The sequence below is a fragment of the Delphinus delphis genome, chromosome 2, assembly GCF_949987515.2.
Source record: "Delphinus delphis chromosome 2, mDelDel1.2, whole genome shotgun sequence".
Lineage (NCBI taxonomy): Eukaryota > Metazoa > Chordata > Mammalia > Artiodactyla > Delphinidae > Delphinus > Delphinus delphis.
In genome coordinates, this window is record NC_082684.1 from 159,298,627 (window position 1) to 159,321,347 (window position 22,721).

At 34.4% G+C, this 22,721-nt stretch overlaps 1 protein-coding gene across 3 annotated transcripts in view; it reads right to left on the reverse strand.

Annotated features, from left to right (window-relative positions):
• Nucleotides 1-22,721, reverse strand: part of ANKRD26 (ankyrin repeat domain containing 26) — a 92,202-nt gene that overhangs the window by 26,598 nt on the left and 42,883 nt on the right. Inside the window, exons 17-28 of one of the 3 annotated variants that reach the window (XM_060006061.1) lie at nt 21,951-22,208; nt 19,425-19,507; nt 17,167-18,279; nt 15,295-15,446; nt 12,820-12,990; nt 11,000-11,033; nt 10,575-10,716; nt 7,285-7,498; nt 5,237-5,420; nt 4,490-4,627; nt 1,747-2,703; nt 208-360 (exon numbers count right to left, since the gene is read on the reverse strand). In XM_060006061.1, the coding sequence (XP_059862044.1) occupies nt 208-360; nt 1,747-2,703; nt 4,490-4,627; nt 5,237-5,420; nt 7,285-7,498; nt 10,575-10,716; nt 11,000-11,033; nt 12,820-12,990; nt 15,295-15,446; nt 17,167-18,279; nt 19,425-19,507; nt 21,951-22,208 (3,599 nt within the window). The remainder of the gene's footprint in view (nt 1-207; nt 361-1,746; nt 2,704-4,489; nt 4,628-5,236; nt 5,421-7,284; nt 7,499-10,574; nt 10,717-10,999; nt 11,034-12,819; nt 12,991-15,294; nt 15,447-17,166; nt 18,280-19,424; nt 19,508-21,950; nt 22,209-22,721) is intronic. The other 2 variants (XM_060006062.1, XM_060006063.1) reach the window with 2 other exon arrangements.

Below are 22,721 nucleotides of genomic sequence, written 5' to 3' on the forward strand. Positions count from 1 at the left end.
CTAAGGGTAAACATTGTAAGAAAAAATATATAATGCAAACGGCAGAATGAAAGTCAGAGTTTAAGAAACAAGTGCATTATAAAGATAACAAAATTGTAATAAATTTACTTGTAACGAAAATACAAAAGAAAGCCGTCCAAGAAAATTAGTGTCCTAAAACACTTTATCCTATACATTAAGTATTGACACGTTAAATTTCATACATACCTGACTGGTGACTTGACGTAATTTTTTCTTTAAATCCTGTGCCTCATCTTCTAAATTAGTACGATAACGTGACGTGACCTCCAGTGAAGCCTCTGACATAGATTGCTTTTTTAGGGTATCAGCCAGTTCTTGTTGAAGTTGTCTCACAAGTGCCTAATAAGATACTCTGTCACTGATTTTATAAATTACCTTACTATTAAGTTATGTTAATAATAGATAACTCCAACATATGTACTTTGAAAACTATCACCAGAGACATCAATTTGTCTCCTTCTCGTATGTGCACCTTCCTGCTCACTGAATTTGGTTTAAGACACAGAAGGTGTTACCCTCCGGCCTTATCGCTATTAAGTTACTTAGACAATGGATTCAGTCCCGCTATCCACTCCCCGCCCTTCCCGATCAATTTGCAGAGCTTGAGGACCTCCTCAAGTCTCAGAAAGAAATGGGTGTGTAGGTGGGACGAGTGGTGGGAACATCTTCCCTCTTCTCTACTGGAGGCTTCGATTAACTTCAGAGATCCTCACATATTCAATCCAGTGCTCAATAGATTCCTATCTCAGAATTAAAATGAGGTCATTCCCATTTTAATTCCTAGAATTAAAATGAGACCTTCAGGGCCTCCCTCTGCCTCCCGATGGCAGCCCCTATGACCCTGTCCCCCACTCTATTCCTGCTACTCATGAATCTGTCACCCCTCACTAGTCTGAAAATGGGAGTCCAATGTCAAATTAATAAGTCACAGAGAGCTACAATTCTCTTTGTATTGGACAAATTTATATCCAAATGATAGTAACTGAGCCTTGAAATGAGAATTAGGAGCAAATTATTTGTAAAAATGTTCCAAGTAAATTATAAATAGAAGTGGGAAGATTAAATCAAGTATAGTTTTGCTAAAGCTCACTACTTTAATCCCAAATTATGATTTAATGAAAAGTAGATGCCTTTAAAGAGTTGAGAGGTCATAAGAATACATGGTTTGAGGCTGAACTATTTCCCAAATTAATTCTAATTGACATGAATAAAAATAAAATTATATCAACTAAAAAGTTATGACAAGCTACTGAAGGAAAAGTACTATGAGATATGGCATCGACACATCAGTTCATCTGGGAAATCTGGAATTGACTGTCAAGGTAATACACGCAACTGAATCTTAATTTCAAAATAATTCATTTTAGATCTGAGCGTTTCATTTATCTGCTTCATCATGATACTAAAATGTGACATAAAGATTAAAATTATTATCTTAGCAGTAGAAGAGTAAGTTACTAATACCTGTCTATACCCATTAACAATTTATAACAATCTCTTAAAATTTCATAGGTGACACAATGTCTCTACTCAAAGTAAAGCACCTCTCAGGTCTAATTCTTTATTTGCTGGATACAAGGTATGCTTTTAGGCTGATTTACAGTCTATAGATTTATAGTCTATATATTTTTATATTCAACTAGATTCAACATTTAGCCATAATCAAAATCACTTTGAATTTTCTTTCAGGAAGTCTGAGAATTATTTCTCTTCTTGGATACTTACTTCTCTTTCTGTTTTCTCATTTTCATACTGATACATTCTCTCTTTTAAATGATTACATTCATTGATTAACTCCTTGTTTCTTTCCTCCAGCATCAGACCTTGTTTTTCACTTTCAGCTTGAAGTTTTTTCACAATATCCTGAAACTGGTCTTGGATGTTAATTACTGTCTTCTCTTTACTGTCGGCTTTGTTTTGCGCATCATCCAGTTGCTGTCTGAGCAACATGTTTTCACTCTGGAGTTGAGATAATCTCTCTTCTAAGGATTCCTGCTTTCCAATGTATTTATTCACTTTGCCTTGTTCGCTTTGATACATGTGTTCAATTTCCTTCTTTTGACACTGTGCTTGGCTTAGGTCTCTCTGTACACGTTCTAACATCAAAGTCTTTTCTCTGAGAGCATCCCTCGTGTGATGGAGCTGGGTTTCTAGGCTATTGAATTTACTTTCAGCTTTAGAAAGTTGCTGGGAAAGCATCTCATTGTTATCGTTCAGGTTAGACACATCAAAATTCATTTTGTCCTGCAAGCGTAACCACTCATCTCTTGCTCTCTGGAAGGCAAGTTCCAGGTCTCTTTTTGATATCTGACTTTGCTGGTGATCATGTATGGCGGTAGCCAGTCTAGAACGGTAGGATTCCACTTCTGTTTCCAGTCTTTCTTTGCTTTGTTTTTCATTCTCCAGCTTAGAGTTTAGCATTGTATTCTCAGCTGTCAGAACATTAAGCTGTCCAGTATATTGGAATGTTGTCTTTGTTAATGTTTCCTCACTCAGTTTTATTGTCTTTTGAAGATCATCATTCTTTTCTTTTACAATTTCAATGTCCTCAAAATATTTCTTTTCCTTTTCCTGGTTCTGACATTTTATTGTGTCTATTTCCAGTCTTAGCATGGCAACTTCATCCTGCAAGATGTGGTTTTTATGTAACAGATCTTTTTCTTTTTCAGGACTATTGGACACCTAAGTGAAACAGAGGAGATTTTTAGCTAGTACTCAATAAATTGACATTTCATGATTTCCTCTGAAAGACTAACCTATATGTTTATACAATGAAAAGGCTGCAATAAGTGGATATCCAACTGGAAAAAATAAGGTTGGATACAAACCTCAGACTTCTTACAAGCAGAAATCTTCAAAAGTTCAAAAATTTAATTAAAGACAATGAATCCACGAAAGCAAAAAAGAAACCACAAGAGAATTCTTAAGAAGCTCAGAATTGGAAAGGCCTTTCTCTAAATTATAACAAACCCAGAAGGCTTAAAATAAATGACTAATAAATCTGACTACACTTAAAAATTGCATCTGATGTGATATATTTATACAATGGAATACTACTCAGCCATAAAAAAGAATGAAATAATGCCATTTGCATCAACATGGATGGACCTAGAGACTATCATACTAAGTGAAGTAAGCCAGACAGAAAGACAAATATCATATGATATCGCTTATACATGGAATCTAAAAAAATGATACAAATAAACTTATTTACAAAACAGAGAGACTCACAGACATAGAAAACAAACTTATGGTTACTAAAGGGGAAAGAGGGGGAGGGATTCATTAGGAGGTTGGGATTAATATATACACACTACTATATAAAAAACAGATAACCAACAATGACCTACTGTGTAGCACAGGGAACTACACTCAATATTTGGAAAAAGAATCTATAAAGGTGTATATATATATATATATATATATATAAAACTGAATCACTGTGCTGTATACCTGAAACTAACACAATATTGTAAATCAACTATACTTCAATAAAAAATAAAATAAAATACCACCCGCTAGCTTAAAAAAAAATTTGCTCATCTGCTATCTAACCTATACAGCTACCCTATAGTAAAAGCCTTAGCTCTGTATATATTTCGACAGATTAAATTTCCTAAAAAATTTTTTTCCTGGGCTTCCCTGGTGGTGCAGTGGTTGAGAGTCCGCCTGCCGATGCAGCGGACACGGGTTCGTGCCCCGGTCCGGGAAGATCCCACATGCCGCGGAGCGGCTGGGCCCGTGAGCCATGGCCGCTGAGCCTGCGCGTCCGGAGCCTGTGCTCCGCAACAGGAGAGGCCACAACAGTGAGAGGCCCGCGTACCGCGCAAAAAAAAAAAAAAGTTTTTACAACTAATGTTGCAGCTTTTACGATACTGAAAAATTGTAAATGATGTAAAAATGTCATTGATGGGGTACTGGTTAAAGAAATGACAGTGAAACCAAGAACAGACTCTGATTTAGACACTGAAAATGATGAGGTGCATAGTGATTGACATGTTCACTCCAAAGCAGAGGGCAAGATCGTATTCAGTGCTGGGATTTGGTTGGGTAGTGTGGTCGATGGTGGAGCACACATGGTCTTCCCTGCCTAAACCACCATCAGGGTGCAGACTTTTCTAGATGGTAGCAATAGTTTTGAGATTATGAAAAGTTCATCAGTTCCTATGGAAAATATTAAAAGCCTCTCCTTGGATGAGGCTATCGTATGTCACTGCTTGACTGTTGCAGACAAATGGATTTGAATTAAAAATACTACTTGAATTAAATTTAATTAAAGATAATTCAATTATGTTTGGATTAAAAATATTAAATATTCAATGGACGAGAAATGTCACCTCCCCCAAAATATACTTAAATAGGTTTTAAATATCCTCTATACTGTCTGTGATGTATAGTATTGGTTTTTAAAATATATACATATACAGATACATACACACAAATATTTGAAAATGATTAAAGAAAATACCTCAGAATTCATTTCCTTATTAGTCATTTCTATCTCCTTTTGTTTGGCAAGGTGATTGGTCAGGATTCCATCTTGTAAAATTCTGGCATTCCGCTCTCGAGAAAGCTGCCTCTGAGTGTCATTTCGCTCTTCTACAACCTGGAGACACATTTCATGAGGTTTTTGGTCTCATACCATTAAAAAAAAAAGTCAAAAGCTTAAGAGCAGAATTAAAAAAAAACTGTTAAAAGGAAGTAGCCTTTTTAAATAAACACAAGGATCTTTATCCCACATGAATAACTTAAGATTTTAATTTAAATGACTGCTAAACTTATCACAGAGCAAAAATACAGGGAGATATAGTATTGTGAAAGAAAATCTTTTTACAAAGCGTTTAACTAGTTCCATCACAGTCTCAAAGCAATTTAGCCTGTATTTTAACATAAAAAAGCCAAAATTAACACATAGATTGGAATTAAGAATATTACTTTCGAATGGACCAAAAATGCCAATCATTATGTTAATCATTAAGCTCAATTTACCTTCCATTCCTCCATTCAGAAAACATACACAGAGCATGTATTAGAAGCTAAGAATGGCAAGAAATTAATAATTTAAGCTATAAATGTCATAGTGCATATTTAGGATGAGATAACACTTTTTATTTGTTTTAAACCTAAATAATATATATTAAATCAAAGAGATATTACAAATAATACTGATGAAATACTGTTGGAAATTTGAAATTTTCACCAAAGATTAATTTACCTGATTCAGATTATTTCTCACAGTCCTCAGTTCCGTGTCTAGTGCTCTGAGATTGAGTTCAAGTTGTTGTTTCATTTCAACTTCTTTACTGTATTGCTCTTCTTTTCTTCTTAACTGCTCCCTAATTTTTTCATATAACATGTCAGCATTTCTTCTCTTCTCTTCTTCTTGTTTTAGGGTGAATCTGCAGTTAAATATGTTTACCTTAAAATGTGTTTTGTTAGAAAATAAAAAGTTCATTTTATGATCTGGCTCTTCACCCGCTGATTTACTATCCTAATGAAATTTCTGTTCTCCAGTTTTTTTTTTTCCTTTCTAGGTCTCATATTTTTAATTTCTCACTTCAATCTCTTCATAAAGATATATACACTTGAAAGGTAGCAATGAAAAAACATTCTGCCACTTAAGTAAGATTTAGTCCACAGTAACTCTGGTGAATAGTATAGGAAAGAAATTTTGAAATTATTCAGTGAAGTTAGGTCGAAAATTACCCTGTTTTCCACACTGTCATAATTACTCCTCCTTTAGGACAGACAATTTAGTTACTAATTAAAAAGAGAAGCTGTTGTTTAGAAAAAAGTTCATAAGTTCACTAGAAATAAAATTTCAACTTCATAAAATACTACAGGTACCCCTAAATGACTTACAGTGTCAGATAAAAATCTGCAGATGTCTTTTACAGAACACATATCTTCAGACACTAATCCAAGACTAGGCTAGGGAATCTAATATCTGTTGCCCCACACTTTTTATGTTTCTTCTTTTGCAACATTTTCAACTTGTTGATTATTATCTATTTAATAAATAATTTTAAATCCCGTAAGGCAGGATCCATATTAATTAATTAAACAATAGAGAGTATTTTGTGCTTTCAGTACAAACCTTTGAACTAATTTTATCTCTGTATGAAAGAGATATTGAATAAACTAATCAGTAATCACCTTCCATTTTTATCTTTTATTTCATCCATGCATATGTTAAGAATAAAACTGCAAAATTTTTTTAAAAAATTTTGTCTTGAGAAAAATGGCCATTTCATACTTCTGTGGGTGGGAGTGTAAAGTAATATAAACTTTCTGGAGAACAATTTAGAAACATGGATCAAAGACCTTTTTTAAAAGTTCTCATACTTTAACCAAATAACACAATATTAAAGAATTTATTCAAAATAAATAATCAGAAATGTAGAAATGAATTTATAGAAGAGACGTTCCTTGTAGCATTAAATATAATACAGAAAAATGAAAAACAACTGAAATTCAATTTGTTAATAATGACTATAATTCAAAAAGACACAAGCACCTCAATGTTCACTGCAGCACTATTTACAATAGCCAGGTCATGGAAGCAACGTAAATGCCCATCAACAGACGAATGGATAAAGAAGATGTGGCACATACATACAATGGAATATTACTGAGCCATAAAAAGGGACGAAATTGGGTCATTTGTTGAGACATGGATGGATCTAGAGACTGTCATACAGAGTGAAGTAAGTCAGAAAGAGAAAAACAAATATCGTATATTAACACATATATGTGGAATCTAGAAAAATGGTACAGGTGAACTGGTTTGCAAGGCAGAAATAGAGACACAGATGTAGAGAACAAACGTATGGACACCAAGAGGGGAAAGCAGGGGGGTGGGATGAACTGGGAGCTTGGGATTGACATGTATACACTAATATGTATAAAATGGATAACTAATAAGAACCTGCTGTATAAAAAAATAAATAAAATTTAAAAAAAGAGAGAGATTACAAAAAAAATGAGGCTTCATATGGAGGACTTCTGTATGGCCATGAAAATGATGATTTGGAAATATATACATTAAATTATTAGTAGAAGTATCCACTGTTAAGAACTTGCTGTATTATTTCCAAGAATTTCACACTCCACAATACTAATGAGGTTTTCTCCCCTGTAAAATACCAGCAGGTAACTTAGCAATTATAAAACTTCCCGTAGTATTAAAGTAAATACACATCTGTAGTATTACAGTAAATAAAAACAGTTCAAATATTTCTTTAAAACCAAGATGTTCAATACCTCAAGCTGCAGAGCTCTTGTTCCCACTGCACTTTTTGATGCTCTAACTGTGATTTCATTTCTTTTGTTTCTGATAGCTCCTTTTGTAGCCCACTAACCTTACTTTCCATTTTTTTATTTTTTCCTGTAAGTAGTTCACATTGATTTTTTTTAAGTTCTATTAATCTTTCATATGAAAGAACTGCATCCTGAATTTTCAATAAGCTAACAGAATCTGCATTAGGAAGAAAACAAAGATAGAAATAAAATATATGAGTAATTTTTGTGTATAAAGCACTGTGCATTTTCACCTTCACTCATCCATACATTGAACAAATACATTTTTTTTTTTTTGGCTATGCCGCACAGCATGCGGGATCTTAATTCCCTGACCAGGAATTCAAGTGGCTAAATATACAATGCCCCAAAGAGGTGGAGGAAAGAGACAGAAAAAAGATATTTGAAGAAAAGAATGGCCAACAACTTTCTAAACTTAATGAAAACTACACTCCCACAGATCCAGGAGGATCTGGCAAGGAGAGAAGAAGTGGAAGTAAGCTGTTTTGTAATATTCTTATCCTATATATGATGTGGTACAATATTACTTGAAGGTGGACTGTGATAACCCTAAGTAAAATACTGTAAACCCTAAAGCAATCACTAAAATAGTGAAACAAAAGAGTTACAGTTAATAAACCAAAAAAACAAAAAAGAAATAAAACTACATCATAAAAATTACTCGATTAATCTAAAAGACAGCAGAAAAAGAAAAGGGGAACAAAGAACAGATGGGATAAACAGAAATCAAACAGCATAATGACAGATTCAAACCTACTGTATCAATAATCACATTAAGTGAAAATGGTCTGAAAACCTCAATTAAAAAGCAGATTGTCAGGGACTTCACTGGTGGCGCAGTGGTCAAGAATCCACCTGCCAATGCAGGGGACACAGGTTCGAGCCCTGGTCCTCCCACATGTCATGGAGTAACTAAACCCATGCGCCACAACTACTGAGCCCACATGCCACAATTACTGAAGCCCATGGGCCTACAGCCTGTGCTCCACAGCAAGAGAAGCCACCGCAATGAGAAGCCTGCGCACCACAACGAAGAGTAGCCCCCACTCGTCGTAACTAGAGAAAGCCCGTGTGCAGCAATGAAGACCCAACACAGCCAAAAATAAATAAATTAATTAAATTTTAAGAAAAAGCAGATTGTCAGACTGGATCAAAAAGCAAACCCCAACTGTATGCCACCTACAAGAAATGCACTTTAAACACACAGACATAAATTTGTAATAAGGTTAGAAATAAGATATACCACACAACAAACAAACAAACAAACAAAAAAGATATACCACACTAACATGTGACAAAACAAAGCTAAGCTAAGACTGGCTATATTAATACCAAACAAAGTAGACTTCAGAGCAAAAAACATTATCAGCAATAGACAAGGTCATTCATAATGATAAGAGTGTCAATTAATAAGAAGCATAACAACCCTAAACATTTATGTGCCTAATAACTTCAAAATATATGAAGCAAAACTTGAGAGAACTGCAAAGAAAAATAGACAAATCCACAATTACTGTCTGAGATTTCAATACCCCTCAATGAGTAAGTGATAGAAAGAGCAGGCAGAAAATCAGCAAGGATACTGTAGACTTGAACACCACCATTCTTTTCAAGTAGCCATGGAACACTTACCAAAAAAAGACTGTTTTCTGGGTTATAAAATAAAGGAGTAAGTCAAAAGGATTTAAGTCATACAAAGTATGTTCTCTGACCACAAAGCAATCAAATTGGAAATCAAGAACAAAAATATTTCTGGAAAATACTCCAATATTTGAAAACTAAATAACACACATCTAAATAAACCTTGGATTAAAGAGGTAATGAAAAGAGGAATTACAAAGTATTTTGAACTGAATAAAAATGAAAACATAATATATTACAATTTGTGGAATGCTGCTTACTTGCATGAAAATTTATAGCACTGAATGTCTATATTAGAAAAGAAGGTCTCAAATCAATAACCTTGGCTTCCAACATAAAAATCCAGAAAAAGAGCAAATTAGGGGACTTCCCTGATGGTTCAGTGGTTAAGGATCTGCCTTCCAATCCAGGGGACGTGGGTTCGATTCCTGGTCGGGGAACTAAAACCCCACATGCCATGGGGCAACTAAGCCTGCCCGCTGCAACTACTGAACACGCAAGCCACAACTAGAGAGTCAGCATGCCGCAACTACAGAGCCCACACACGCTGGAGCCCACACCCCATTTGGAGTGTCACAAATACTAAGCCCACATGCCACAACTAGAGAGAGAAGCCCACACGCTGCAACAAAAGATCCCACGTGCCGCAACTAAGACCCAACGCAGCCAAAAATAAAATAAAATAAATAAATATTTTTTTAAAAAGAGCAAAGTAAACCCAAAGCAAGCAGAAGAAAGGAAATAAAAAACATCAAAGAAAAAAATCAATGAGAAAAAACAAAACAAACAAAACAAAAAAGACATGGAAAAATCAATGAGGGACTCCCCTGTGGCACAATGGTTAAGAATCCACCTGCCAATGCAAGGGACACGGGTTTGATCCCTGGTCCGGGAAGATCCCACATGCCTCAGAGCAACCAAGCCTGTGTGCCAAAACTACTGAGCCTGCATTCTAGCGCCCGCAAGCCACAACTACTGAGCCCGCGTGCCACAACTACTGAAGCCCATACACCTAGAACCCATGCTCCACAACAAGAGAAGCCACAGCAATGAGAAGCCTGCACACTGAACGAAGAGTAGCCCCCGCTCGCCACAACTAGAGAAAGCCTGCACACAGCAACGAAGACCCAACAGAGCCAAAAATAAATAAATAAATAAATAAATATTTAAAAAATCAGTGAAACCAAATATATTCAGAAGATGAATAAAAGTGATAAACCTCTAGCCAGGCTGATAATGAAAAAAAAAAAAGAGAGAAGGCACAAATTACCAATTTCACAGAAATGAGTAATGAGAAATTACTACAGATTCCATAGATATTAAAAGACTGACAGTAATATTATGAACATTATGTAAATAAATTTGGCAACTCAGATGAAGTGGGTAAATTCCTTGAGAGAGGGAAATTACCAAAGCTCAACCAAGAAAGAACAAATAAACTAAATAGCCCTATATCTAAAAAAGAAACTAAAGTCCTAGTTAAAGACCTTCCCACAAAGAAAATTCCAGGCCCAAGTGGCTACACTGGTGAATTCTACCAAATATTACAACAGTATACACAAAAAGGCTTTATATTTATCCCATGGTCCTACCTTTACACTCCATGCCAAGTTGTTCAATTAGCAACATGGAATTCTTATAATTAGAGTAAAGCATCTGGCAATCCTCAAAAGCTGTTTCAGATGACTGAGTTAAGTCATCAAGGTCATCCATAGAATCAATTTGCTCTTTGACCTACAAATAAAAAATACTATTTCACAATGTCCCCAAAATATTTATAAAATATACTAAGTGCACAGAGATGATAAATATCTCTTTATTAAAGCAAAAACACAGATACTTTTTAAAAGAACAGATTTTTATCAAAGGGATAATTTTATCAACAGTGTTTCTAAATTATTTTTTCAAAGTAAATGTCTCTACAACAAAGGAAGATTTTTTATTTTTCCACTATACCTTTTACAAAGTAATTTTTTACTACAGGATAATATTTTTTATAATTAATTGTTTACTCTACCTTGTTCTTTTCGTTAGATGTTTCCTTTGCAGCCCTAAAAAAACAAACGATTCTTTTCAGGCAAACATTAAATACTTAAAATACAAAGAATACCTAAACCTATTGTTTTTTACATAAAATCTTTGCATCGGTAATTAATTTTCTATAAAAGAGATTAAACAATAAATAGAGTAACATTAAAGGACAAAGAAAATATACCATAATAATATTAACAAAGCATTAAATTAGATCAAGCTGACAATCAAAGGAAACGGAAAAGCATAATGTTACTTGCATTATTTGACAGGAAGAAATATACCAGGGTTTTTTGTTATTGTCATTTGCAATAAAAACTAACTTTATGGCACTAAAACCTATTTGGAAAGTATTAAGTCCTTATATGAAAGAAACTCTTTTTTAATAATCATGATATTAGCTTTTTGAGGACTTACTATGTAACTGCTATGCATTATTATAAGCACCTTACATGTCTTAAAGGCATTTTAATCCTCACAACAATTCTGGGAGAGAGGTAATACATTAGGTCCTTTACACAGGAAGAAATGGAGCACAGAAAGGCTAAGTAACTTGCCCAAGCCCCTACAGCAGATCAGCAGCAGACCCAGAATTCAAATCCAGGAAATCTGGCTTCAACACTTGTGTTTCACAATATGATGAGAAGGTAATATTTATTTTTAAGTGTTTTTAAGTAATATGATAGAAAATGAATCTGTATTATTATTCCATGTCTAGTTATAACTATAAATAATAATTTCTGAATCTTACACATATTTTTTAAAAATAAAAAGGCTTTAGACCTAGGCAATATTGGAATTCTATTTTCAATAAAGATTTGCTTTTGTAAAGAAATTCATCAACAGGCATTCATTCACCCATTCAGCTGTTTATTCATGCATTCAACATATACTTAGCGCATAATACATGTTAATGACACTTTTAGTATAGGAAGCATGACTTTTGTAATTTAGAACTTTATAATCCAAAAGTAATAATCTGTGATAGATTGTTAATAGTTTTTTTTTCTATCGAATATAAACAAAATCTTACCCTTTTCCCTGGAATCTAAACCACTATGAAGTTAACATAATCTGTTTTAGAGTACCTTACAAAACCATAGCCACTCATGATGATACTGTCATCTAGAATTATCAAGGAATGATTAAATCTTATTCAGTATGGCCTAAATGTTTGTAAATTTATGATTATATAATTTTTAAAAATCTATGTATGATAGAATAATTTTTAAGTACTCATCTGTATATTCAATTATATAAGAATATTACACTTCAAAATCAGTGAACAAGCCCTTACCATAAAACTATATGTGAATAGAAGTATTATGTACAATTAGTTTACTATAATATTTTAAAGATAATGTAATACAATCAATAAGCTTTCTAATATTGGACATGCAAACAAGATTAAACTGAATAAATGCATCCTCTACTGGTTTATTTCCAGCAGCATACAAACATACTTTAAAAACTCCCATCTTAACATAAAAAGAGAAAGGAAACTCCCTTGAACTCCACGTTCCTCTTCAGTTACCATCCAGTTCTCTATTGCCTTTCCCAGTAAATATTCCCTAAGGAGCCGTTTATACTTATTCACTACAGTCCAGCTTCCATGGGGAATATTTATTGAAACTACTTCTGGTCAAAGCCACTCATCCTCATCTTAACCTTTCAGCAGCGTTCATCTGGTATAGTTGAGAATTCTCTTGTCGTGCCCTGTACACTATATTATGTTGTTCTATTTCCAGAAAAAGTATTCAGTGCTAATATTTCTTGACCTAAAAATAAAGAATTTGTGGATTTTACCTGCCATCATCCTGATCTACTCCACTTAAACTGCTGTCATCATTCATGTGTAGCAGACCACCGATCAGTGAATCGTCCTTCTCAAACATTGGTGTAATCACACATTCTTTTGATGTCCATTTTTCATTTTCATTTTTCTTTACTTCCTTCATATGCACGCCAGGACCGCTACTTAAAAAAAATCCATAAAAAAGCCAATGTTTTCTAATAATTCTACTGATAAAGAATAAAAAACCAATTTTTTAAAAATTCCAACTCTTACCCATCATAAGTCATTTATTAGTTCACAAAACAGTTATGAAGTACCAACCATATGCAAGCAAATACAAATTCTTGCTTCAAAGACAGATACACAATTATGATACAATGTGATATGTAAGAGTTGACATATGAAAGTTATAAGTGAACATAGGAAAGCTTTACAGAAGAGGTTAAATAAACAGAGGAGGTCATGAGGAAAAGAAAATGGAGAAAATCATTCTACTTGGTGATTAGAATGTGAGCACAAAGATCAGGCACATGGCGTCTAGGTGTTTCCTAGGAACTTGGAAGGAAAAGTACAAAATACATGGAAGGAAGCAGAGAGGTGAGTCTGGAAAGACATTCTGAAGAACCTCAAGTGCTACACTGAAAAGCTGAAGTTCACTGCCTAAAAGCAATGATTCTTAGACATGGGAGTAATAATTAGATTTCTACTATATTGTTTTGTTTTGATCTATAATGTTTAATTTACATGATTTTTTAAAATAACATGAGGTACATATAACATGAAAGAAGAACTCAAGGAAATATCTTGGGGGGAAAATTTACTTTTAAACACCCCCATGTTGGGGTCACGTCAGCATCAGGGCTGAAAAATAGGTACCTCATGGTATCCCTCCACCACCAGCAACAATTTGGCATCTATCCACGGACAAAAGTGGCTTTGTGGGAGTTGCAGGATCCAGCACCATAAACCAAGGGACCTGGGAAGAGTCCTGCCCACCCAAGTGGTAACAGACATACAGACCACATCCCTGCTGTGGACCCTGCATGGCCCATGAACTGGCTCCAGCCACTCTTAGCAACGTCCAGGGAACCCCTGGAAAACACTGTCTTAGACAAGAGAGCCTTTGTGGAAATCCAGGTTTCCAGCAGAGAAGTTCCAGCATACCACCGGAACAAAAATATGCAAGTTGGGGTACACTGGAGTGGGCAGTTATTAAAGACTGGAAGAGGTGACTGCTACTTCAAATGCAAAGGCAGCAATGCAAAACTTCAAGTAACATAAAAAAAAAATCAAGAAAACATGACACTACCAAAAGATCACAATAATTTTTCAGTAACAAATCCCAAAGACATGGAGATCCGCAATCTACCTGATAGAGAATTCAAAATAGTAGTTTTAAGGAAACTCAGTGAGCTACAAGAAAACACAGAAAGACAACCCAACAAAATCAGGAAAGTAATACACAAACAAGATGAGGAGTTTAACAAAGAGACAGAAATAATAAAAAAGAACCAAATGGAAATTCTGGAGCTGAAGAATACAATGAATGAAAGGAAAAATGCAATAAAGAGCACTGACAGCAGAATGGATCAAACAGAAGAAAGAATCTGTGAGTTAAGAGATAGGAGCTTTGAAATTATCCAATCAGAGAAGAATAAAGAAAAAAAGAATGAAAAAATGGGAAGAAATTACCAGATACCATCAATGAATTACCAGATACCATCAAAAGAAATAATTCATAAATCACTGCAGTTCCAGAAAGAGAAGATAGGGAGAAGGTGGCAGAAAGCTTATTTAAAGAAAAAATGGTTGGGAACTTCCTAAACCTGGGGAGAGATTTGGATATCCAAGTTCCTAAAGCTCATAGGTCACCAAACAAACTCAACTTAAAGAAATCCTCGCCAGGAGACATTATAACAAAATTGTCAAAAATCAAAGACAAAGAGAGAGTCTTAAAAGCAGCAAAAGTAAAGAGGCTTGTAAATTATAAGGGAATCCCCAGAAGTCTATCAATGGATTTCAAAAGAGTAGGACGACATATTCAAAGTGCTAAAAGAAAAAAACTGCCAACCAAGAATACTCTATCCAGAAAAGTTGTCTTTCAGAAATGAAGGAGAGATAAAGACTTTCCCAAACAAAGCAAAGCTGAGGAAAGTCATCACCACTAGACCTGCCTCACAAGAAATGCTGAAAGGAGTCTTCAAGCTGAAATCAAAGGACGCTAATTAGTTAACATAAAATATATTCAAATATACAACACACTGGTAAAGGTAAGTATACAGTCAAATCCAGAATACTCTAATACTGTAATACGGTGGTGTGCTAACCAATTAACTCTAGTATTAAGGCTAAAGGGCAAGAGTATTAGCAATAACTATAACCCTAGTAAAATATAAAATTTGTTAATCATGAACATTAGCTCAAATGAGAACTTGTTTTATAGGAAAATAACAACTATCTATTGTTAAATACTGACATAGGCTTACCTATCAGAATCTTCATTCTCCATGGTAGGAAACTGTTGGTTATTAGTTTTTCTGCTCTTTCTCTGTTGAATTAATCCACTATCATCAGCATCATATATGTTTTCTGATACTTCCATTTCACTACTTTTGTGCTTATTCTTTTCTTCTTCAACCTTTAATGAAAGTTTGACACTACATATAATTATTATTACCTTATTCATTATAAAGACCTTTTCATTTTCATTAATTATTTGACTCAGAGTTTGCCCCGGTTTTAAGCAATAAAAATAGTTTTGTGCTTAATTTTTTTTAATTACAAGTCATTGAAATTTTTGTAAATTCTGCTTCTTTCTGTTTGAGGAAAAGAAATAAAGTTTTAAAAATTTCAAAAAGGGCTTTTTAATGTTGTGCAGCTATTCACATCCACTCTTCCCCGTCTGATGGCAGAGATAGAGAAATAAAGAGACAAAGACACAAAATCTGTCCTCTTCGGTCTTTACCACCTGGATTTTGCATTAAACAGCCAAATTTAGAGGATGTGACACCTTGGTGCTTCAGTAACAAAAAGGAAACATTCTTCTTTCTGCACTGAAGCTATTCTTCCCCCACTGCCTTTTACAATTCTTTTTCCATTTGGATCCTGGGAATATCAAAAAAGTGACGGTGTTCACTAAAATATATGAACCAAAGTTTACCAAAAAACAGGAGTAGAGTGAAATTAATGAATTGTTAGTTAGTGTGGAATTCTGGAAAATGAGTAACGCCTCCCAATTTCACATTCAATAACCAAGAAATTTTATAGCTTAAGGGTATAGAAGTAATTATCTACTTTAGCCCCACTATCTACCAATAATGGGAATAAAACCAAGAAAGGTTCAATGATTTGTCCAAAGTCCCTAAAGTGGCATTTCCTAGCATTTCATGGCACCAAAATAGATGATACAATTCTGTAACCCTGAATCTGGTAAATTACCAAATGAATTCATCAAATTAATCAGATAAGTTAAAAGTGTGACTTTGGCAAAGTAATTTAATGCCTCAGTTGGGGGTAGGGCTCATCTCTTTTTCTTTTAAAGGAGAATATCTACAGATTTTTGTCTATCTTTAAAACTCAGTCAATGCACCTCTTACACAAAAGAGCAAACAAACAAATTAAAAAATCTATTACTGGAAGGAAAAAAAAACTCACCGCACGTCAAAACTCAGTTTTCTCCTTTGGAGATAAATACTGAATTTTTTTTTGCTGAGGGTTTATACTACCTATATGATAAAATCATACATGTCAAAACTTACCACATTTTATTAAACAACATAATGTAAAGGTCTGGCTCAACAGAAACATCTGAGAGTGGTGATTAAAGAATATGTGGGAGTACATGTATTTGTTATTAAAAATATCTTGAAGTGGCCATGTTGGAATTCTAAGTGCCAAGGGACTGAGTAACGCAGAGAAGATCGCACACACTAAAGCACAATAAAGAGATTAGTTTAGCAGGAATACGTGTTTATGTCCCTTCTTTCAGTCACTGCTTCCTTCCCATACTATAGAAGTGTAATTTATATTTAAAACCCAATAGATTTTTAAAAACCCCCAAACCCTAGCTTATTATATTTCTTAAGCAATTCCCTTTGTGTTTATTCTGGCTCAGAAGGTCACACGGTATGTAGCTAAATTAGCTTCCCAGTCCATGTGAAAGACTGACAGAGAGAGACTTAGGTTGATTAAGGAACAAAAGCCATGAAAATAGTTTCCTATTATTTAAATGGCAGAAGTAATCTACTTCTACACAATTACCTATTTAGCTGACCCCATCTTATTAATAAGTGGAAAATCAGAATGGATCAGATCATTGATAAAGAGAAAGAACAAAGTAGCAGCAAATGAACCTCTACCTCTTTTTGAAGTTGAATTTTCTCTTTTTCCAAAGCCAGGAACTGTACTTGTAACATGCCTATCTCATTCTCAAACCTTTGCATATCTTGCTGTAATTCTTCATTTAGATACACTTTGGATGTTCTGTTACTATTCGGTGGAGAAGAACTCCCATTTTCTAATTCAGGTTCCATGCTTTTATAGTTATTAGCACTGCAATTATCTGCAAGCAATGGCTTCTGGAACCAGTCTTGTATTGGTTTGGTTTTCTTATAAGTATTTGTAACAGCAGAAATATCACGACTTTTTATTTGAATCATGTGTCTCATTTCATTGGAGCGGGCAAGCCATAAATCAAAAAGTCTTTTGGGATCACTAGACTGAGGTATACATCCGATGTCTAATTTCCAATTAGTGTTATTTTGGTTCATATTTTGTACCATTTGCATATCAAACTCTTGGTCTTCTTGCACTTCAAATGTAACTACTGGGTCCCTTACTTTTTTATTTTTTGTATCATTATAAAAGCTCTCCTCATTTTTGTTAAAAACATGTTCAGTGTCTGGTTTATCACTTTCATAGTCTAATTTATTTTCATTTAAATAAAGCTGTGAAGATGATGGGCAAGCATGTCCCCAGTACCCAGAGGTTAAATAAGATGGAAAAACATTTTCAAGACTGGGTTCTTTTTGTTCAGGAAATGCTTGAAATGCTAGAGAGACAGATACTCCAAATGCATCTTTTGCCTCACAGTCAGGTATATTATTTGTCAAATTAGAAGGTATTTCCTTTATGTTTGCTCCTTCTTTAGGGGTATCATGTAGTGGCTCTTCCTCAGGACAAACAGTAATTTTGTGTTTTTCAAAAATTTCACCAAACTTCTGCTTTAACTCATTCGTGATGAGTTTTAAGTTATTTTTCCACTCTAATTTGCCTTGTTTGGTCCACATTTCCTCATACTTTTGTACACAAGGAAGTTCTGAACATACAGATATGTCCTCTCTATCACATTCATTATTCATTTCTGGTTCTTGAGGCATTTTTTGCAGATGCAAAAGCGGAAGATTAATTGGCTTGATTTGATTTTCAGATGTCTTTTCTGTCAGGGTACATGTTTGTAAAATAACTTTATCCTTAGGTAATCAAGTACGGACAAAGAAAAATTAGAGAATAATTAAAATACAACCGTTAAACTTCTTAATCTATGTTTAGCTACTCACAAATCACTGGATTACAACTAAGAGTTGAAAAATAACTTGCCTTAGCCTAAAACAGGAGAAAAACATGAACTCACAAACTCAATTTTGTCACTGTTTGTTTGAACTAAATAATTCATATATGTTAAATCTACCAAAAATGAATTAGGAGATGATTTTTAATGTTACAAAGGCTTCCTTACTTAAAAATATTTCACCTCACCGTACCTTAAAGAGTCCCTATGTGCACATAAGGATTTTTTTTTTAAGGACTGGTAACTGGAGAATAGACAAACCTTAAATTACTAGGAGCCAAAATCAATTAACACCAATCAGAAAGAGGAACAAATTCCTAAATTTTAATGTAAATCATATACTATGATAGTATTGTACATTGATATAATACCTGCTTTCATTCAGTTATATTTTATTCTAGTATCTACTAATGAAAGTGGATAAAACATTGTTTAATAATATTTACTGGTTTCCTACCCTGAAATGAAATAAATTAGAAAGTTATTGTTTGTACCCTAACTACAAAGGTCCAATTCTGGAAGGTTTGATTCCTTAATAAGCAATTGGGTTGATTGTATGACCCCTTCTCTCCCTGAATGTAGATCCTTAGGTCGATTACATAGAGGTCACAAGACAGAATAAATCTTTAATCTTGGCATTAGTGACTGGCAATTTGAAACTGCAAATTTTGAACAGGTGGGAATGATTTCTCCTTCCATGAATCTAACTCACGGACCATCATTGATATATTGTTCATAATTTCAACTGCTTAATCATATGATTCAGTATTTGATTATCACCTTCTTTATCATGTAAGGAAGAAGCAAACAATATTCAGGAAATTTTTTTGCCTCAATTCCAAGGACAAAGTTTAACTATAAATTATAATAGATTCTAACAATATTTTAAGCTTTGTAATTAAAGCACTATAAAAACTAAATATTAAATTATTATCTATTGATTCTAAGAGGTTAATTTTGAAAGGTAATTTCATTTGAACTCTGTTATGTCGTTAAAGCATAGAAAACAATATTGAGCCAGAAATTTACATTTACATTTTTACATACCTGTGAGTGGTTATTTTCACTTCCATCAAGCCTTTCTTGTGCTTCCTCCGATGTTATTTCTAAGTCTAGTTCTGCTGACAAATCTATGTTTAGTTAAAATTAACTATTTAGAACAGTTAGATAAAAGACATAATCTTTATAAAAATAGATTTAAAAAATTGTATCAAATGACAATTTAAATTAAGCTTAATCTTTAGCTGAATATTTACTTCTTTAAGAAATACTTCTAATTACCTAAAACTTCAACAAACCATCTGGGAAATACCAGATGTCACCATGTTACAGGCACACAAACATCTCAAAGGTTCATTTACAAATTCATCCACCAAACATCAATGAACAGAACAATCAAAAACCAAACAAAATTTAAAAATACAGGACAAACATATAAAGTCACAATATACTCTGTTCTCTACTTCATAATAGTACCGATTTAACAACACACCAAGCTTCAACTGCAACGTTATTCATGGTTTCCAAAATTACTGTTACTTTTCATGCTTTTATCAGTTCCTTAATCTGAAATGTTTTCCTCTACTCTTCTGACAAATTTCTTTTCATCTTTTAAGACCCAGCCTGCTTTATGAAGTCCTCCTTGATTACAGCTCTCTTTCCCCAAACAGGTATCTCTTTCCTAGTAGCTACCTTAGTACTTTATAGATTTTTCTAGTGTATCTTCATCACCTGAACTGTAAATTATTTCTTCACGACTATCCTCTTTGCTCCTAGACTGTAGAGGACAATCTCTTGAAATCATCTTTGTATACACAGTCTTTATTTATTTTACTCAATAATTATTTACTGAGTTCCTGCTCAGTACTAAACATTGCAGTTTAAAGAAGAATGTAGATAAAAGGTGTCAGCGATGGCTTTTCTAGAGATAATGCCTGAGCTGAGACTTACACAGTGAGGTCAGTCAGATTCAAGGGAATAGAGGACAGGAAAGGGAGAGAGCATGGAAAGCTGTAGCAAGACAGGGAGAGAAGCATACATAAAACAGGGTGAGTATTTGTCTAAAATACAGGGATAGATGAGAGAGCATCACCAGCAGTTCAGAATTCCAGAGCAAAGGACAGACAGAAAGGGCTAGAGAGGGAGAGTCAGGTAGAAGTTAGATTATGAAAGCCTCGTGTCATTCTAAGATGGCTGGACATTAGTATGCTTTAAAGAGTGGTTCACGATCACTGGTGCATTTGAGATAGATCACTCTAAATGCTGCAGGAGGGATGAATTTGAAGGCCATACAAATAAATAGAGGGAGACGAATTTGATGGCATTATAATGCAAAAAAAAGATGATGCAGGCCTACACTGAGGGACTGTTTCCAGAAATATTTAAGATATAAAATTACCAGGACCCAGCATAGAATAAATCTTTATTAAATAAATAAATGCATGAATCCTGGGTCCCTCAAGAACTAGACTCTGCTTATTACTTTATAAAAGGTATCAACTGAGAAGAGAAATGATCTGCATGAACTGTTTTAAGTTGCTTGTATTTAGTTTCCAGTTTTCCTGTTTCACATCTTCCTGTGTTGAGGGGGCTCGTGTAGCTGTTTCGTTTGAATTCGTGCTTCTTGGACCTACCAAGCTCATGGAGAAATGAGAGCAAACCAGTCACTTGTATAGATAAAAAAAACTTTGAGTTTATAGCTTGTAGTCACTACTCTAGGAGAAAACTGAGAATCTTTTGTAAATGTAACATTAATTCTACAGTAAGGAAGGACAAGAAGATAAAACTATAGGACTGGAAAAAGAAAACAGTGTATGATTGATTACTACAGCCCTGATCATATGACTGATCAAGGGCACTAAATTAATTGGTATTTATGTAGAACATATATTAGGTGTGGTTAATCAATAGACTGGGCATCCTAGTAGAATTAGAATTGATTTTCCATATACTATTTTTAAATGATCAACACTCCTTAAAACCAATATCCCTTGTGAACTATTAATTCATTAAAAATAATAAGTTGATATACTATGTGGACACAGCTAAGAAGGAGGGACTATGTAGCAATCCCCAATGACTCCCATTACTGCTGGGAAAGCCAATTCTAAAATATATAAACTCATAGAAAATACAAGAAATAGTTTAGTGTTTGGTTTTGGAGGTGCTCTTTTAGTTACATTGAATATAGTTATAACTAATACTAATGAATTCAGAGCTAAACAAAAATAAAGCTAAAAAAACTACATTTTGAGAAAGGAATCTTGAGATGTCTACCTAGGTTTCCCAGCTAGTCCCAAAATTCTAAATATAATCCTGCTACCCACTCTCAGGTGTATGCTAAATACTAGCCTAACGAACTTATTCTCTCTCCTAATTCTCTTTGTTATTTATCATGTTGCTTTGGTCAGAGGAAGAATGCAAACGTCTTGCTAAAAGATGTCTGGCTGCGGGTTGAATAAAAGGAGTAAACACAAAGCAGATTTTGCCACAAAATGATTCTGGAAACATGAGGATTATGGTGAAGCCATGCTAAGGTGGCCTACGGTTGAGTGCTCTGTGCTTATTTATTACCTTGTTTGCTTTCTCTGTTTTCTGGCAGCTGTGACTCACACAGGTCATGGAGCGTGTAATTCCCTAACAGAAACACCGCTCCGATATTAATCTTTTCTTTATCTATTAGGGTCATCTGTCCAAATTCTGTGGCTGCTGACTGATTTTTGGTCATTGATTGTGACACAAATGGATATTTATCATCAACTTTCAAATGCCCGGCTCTCTGACAAGTCTCATTATTGAGCGTCAAACTAGCAGAATCCCAATCTGAAAAATCTGAAAACAAAGTTTCCATTTATTAGAATGTGAATACTAATGCAAATTTGACTAACTTGAACAAATTCTTTCTTCAGAGAAGCAGTCCCATGTCCTCCTCTCCCCCCAGACACACTACTCCTTCATGGCTTATTGTATCTTACACGTCATTGCCATTCATATAGATACATTAACTATTGCCTCTCATTTTTTCTACGTTTTTTTTTTTTTTTTTTTGCAGTATGCGGCCTCTCACTGTTGTGGCCTCTCCCGTTGCGGACCACACGCTCCGGACGCGCAGGCTCAGCGGCCATGGCTCACGGGCCCAGCCGCTCCGCGGCATGTGGGATCCTCCCGGACAAGGGCACGAACCCGTGTCCCCTGCATCGGCAGGCGGACTCTCAACCGCTGCGCCACCAGGGAAGCCCTGTTCTACTTTTTAATTTTCTAGTATTACTTACTTTGATTCACTCATCAATCTCTATTACATATTCTGTATACCATAAGAGTTTTATTAATAATTATGTTTCTTCA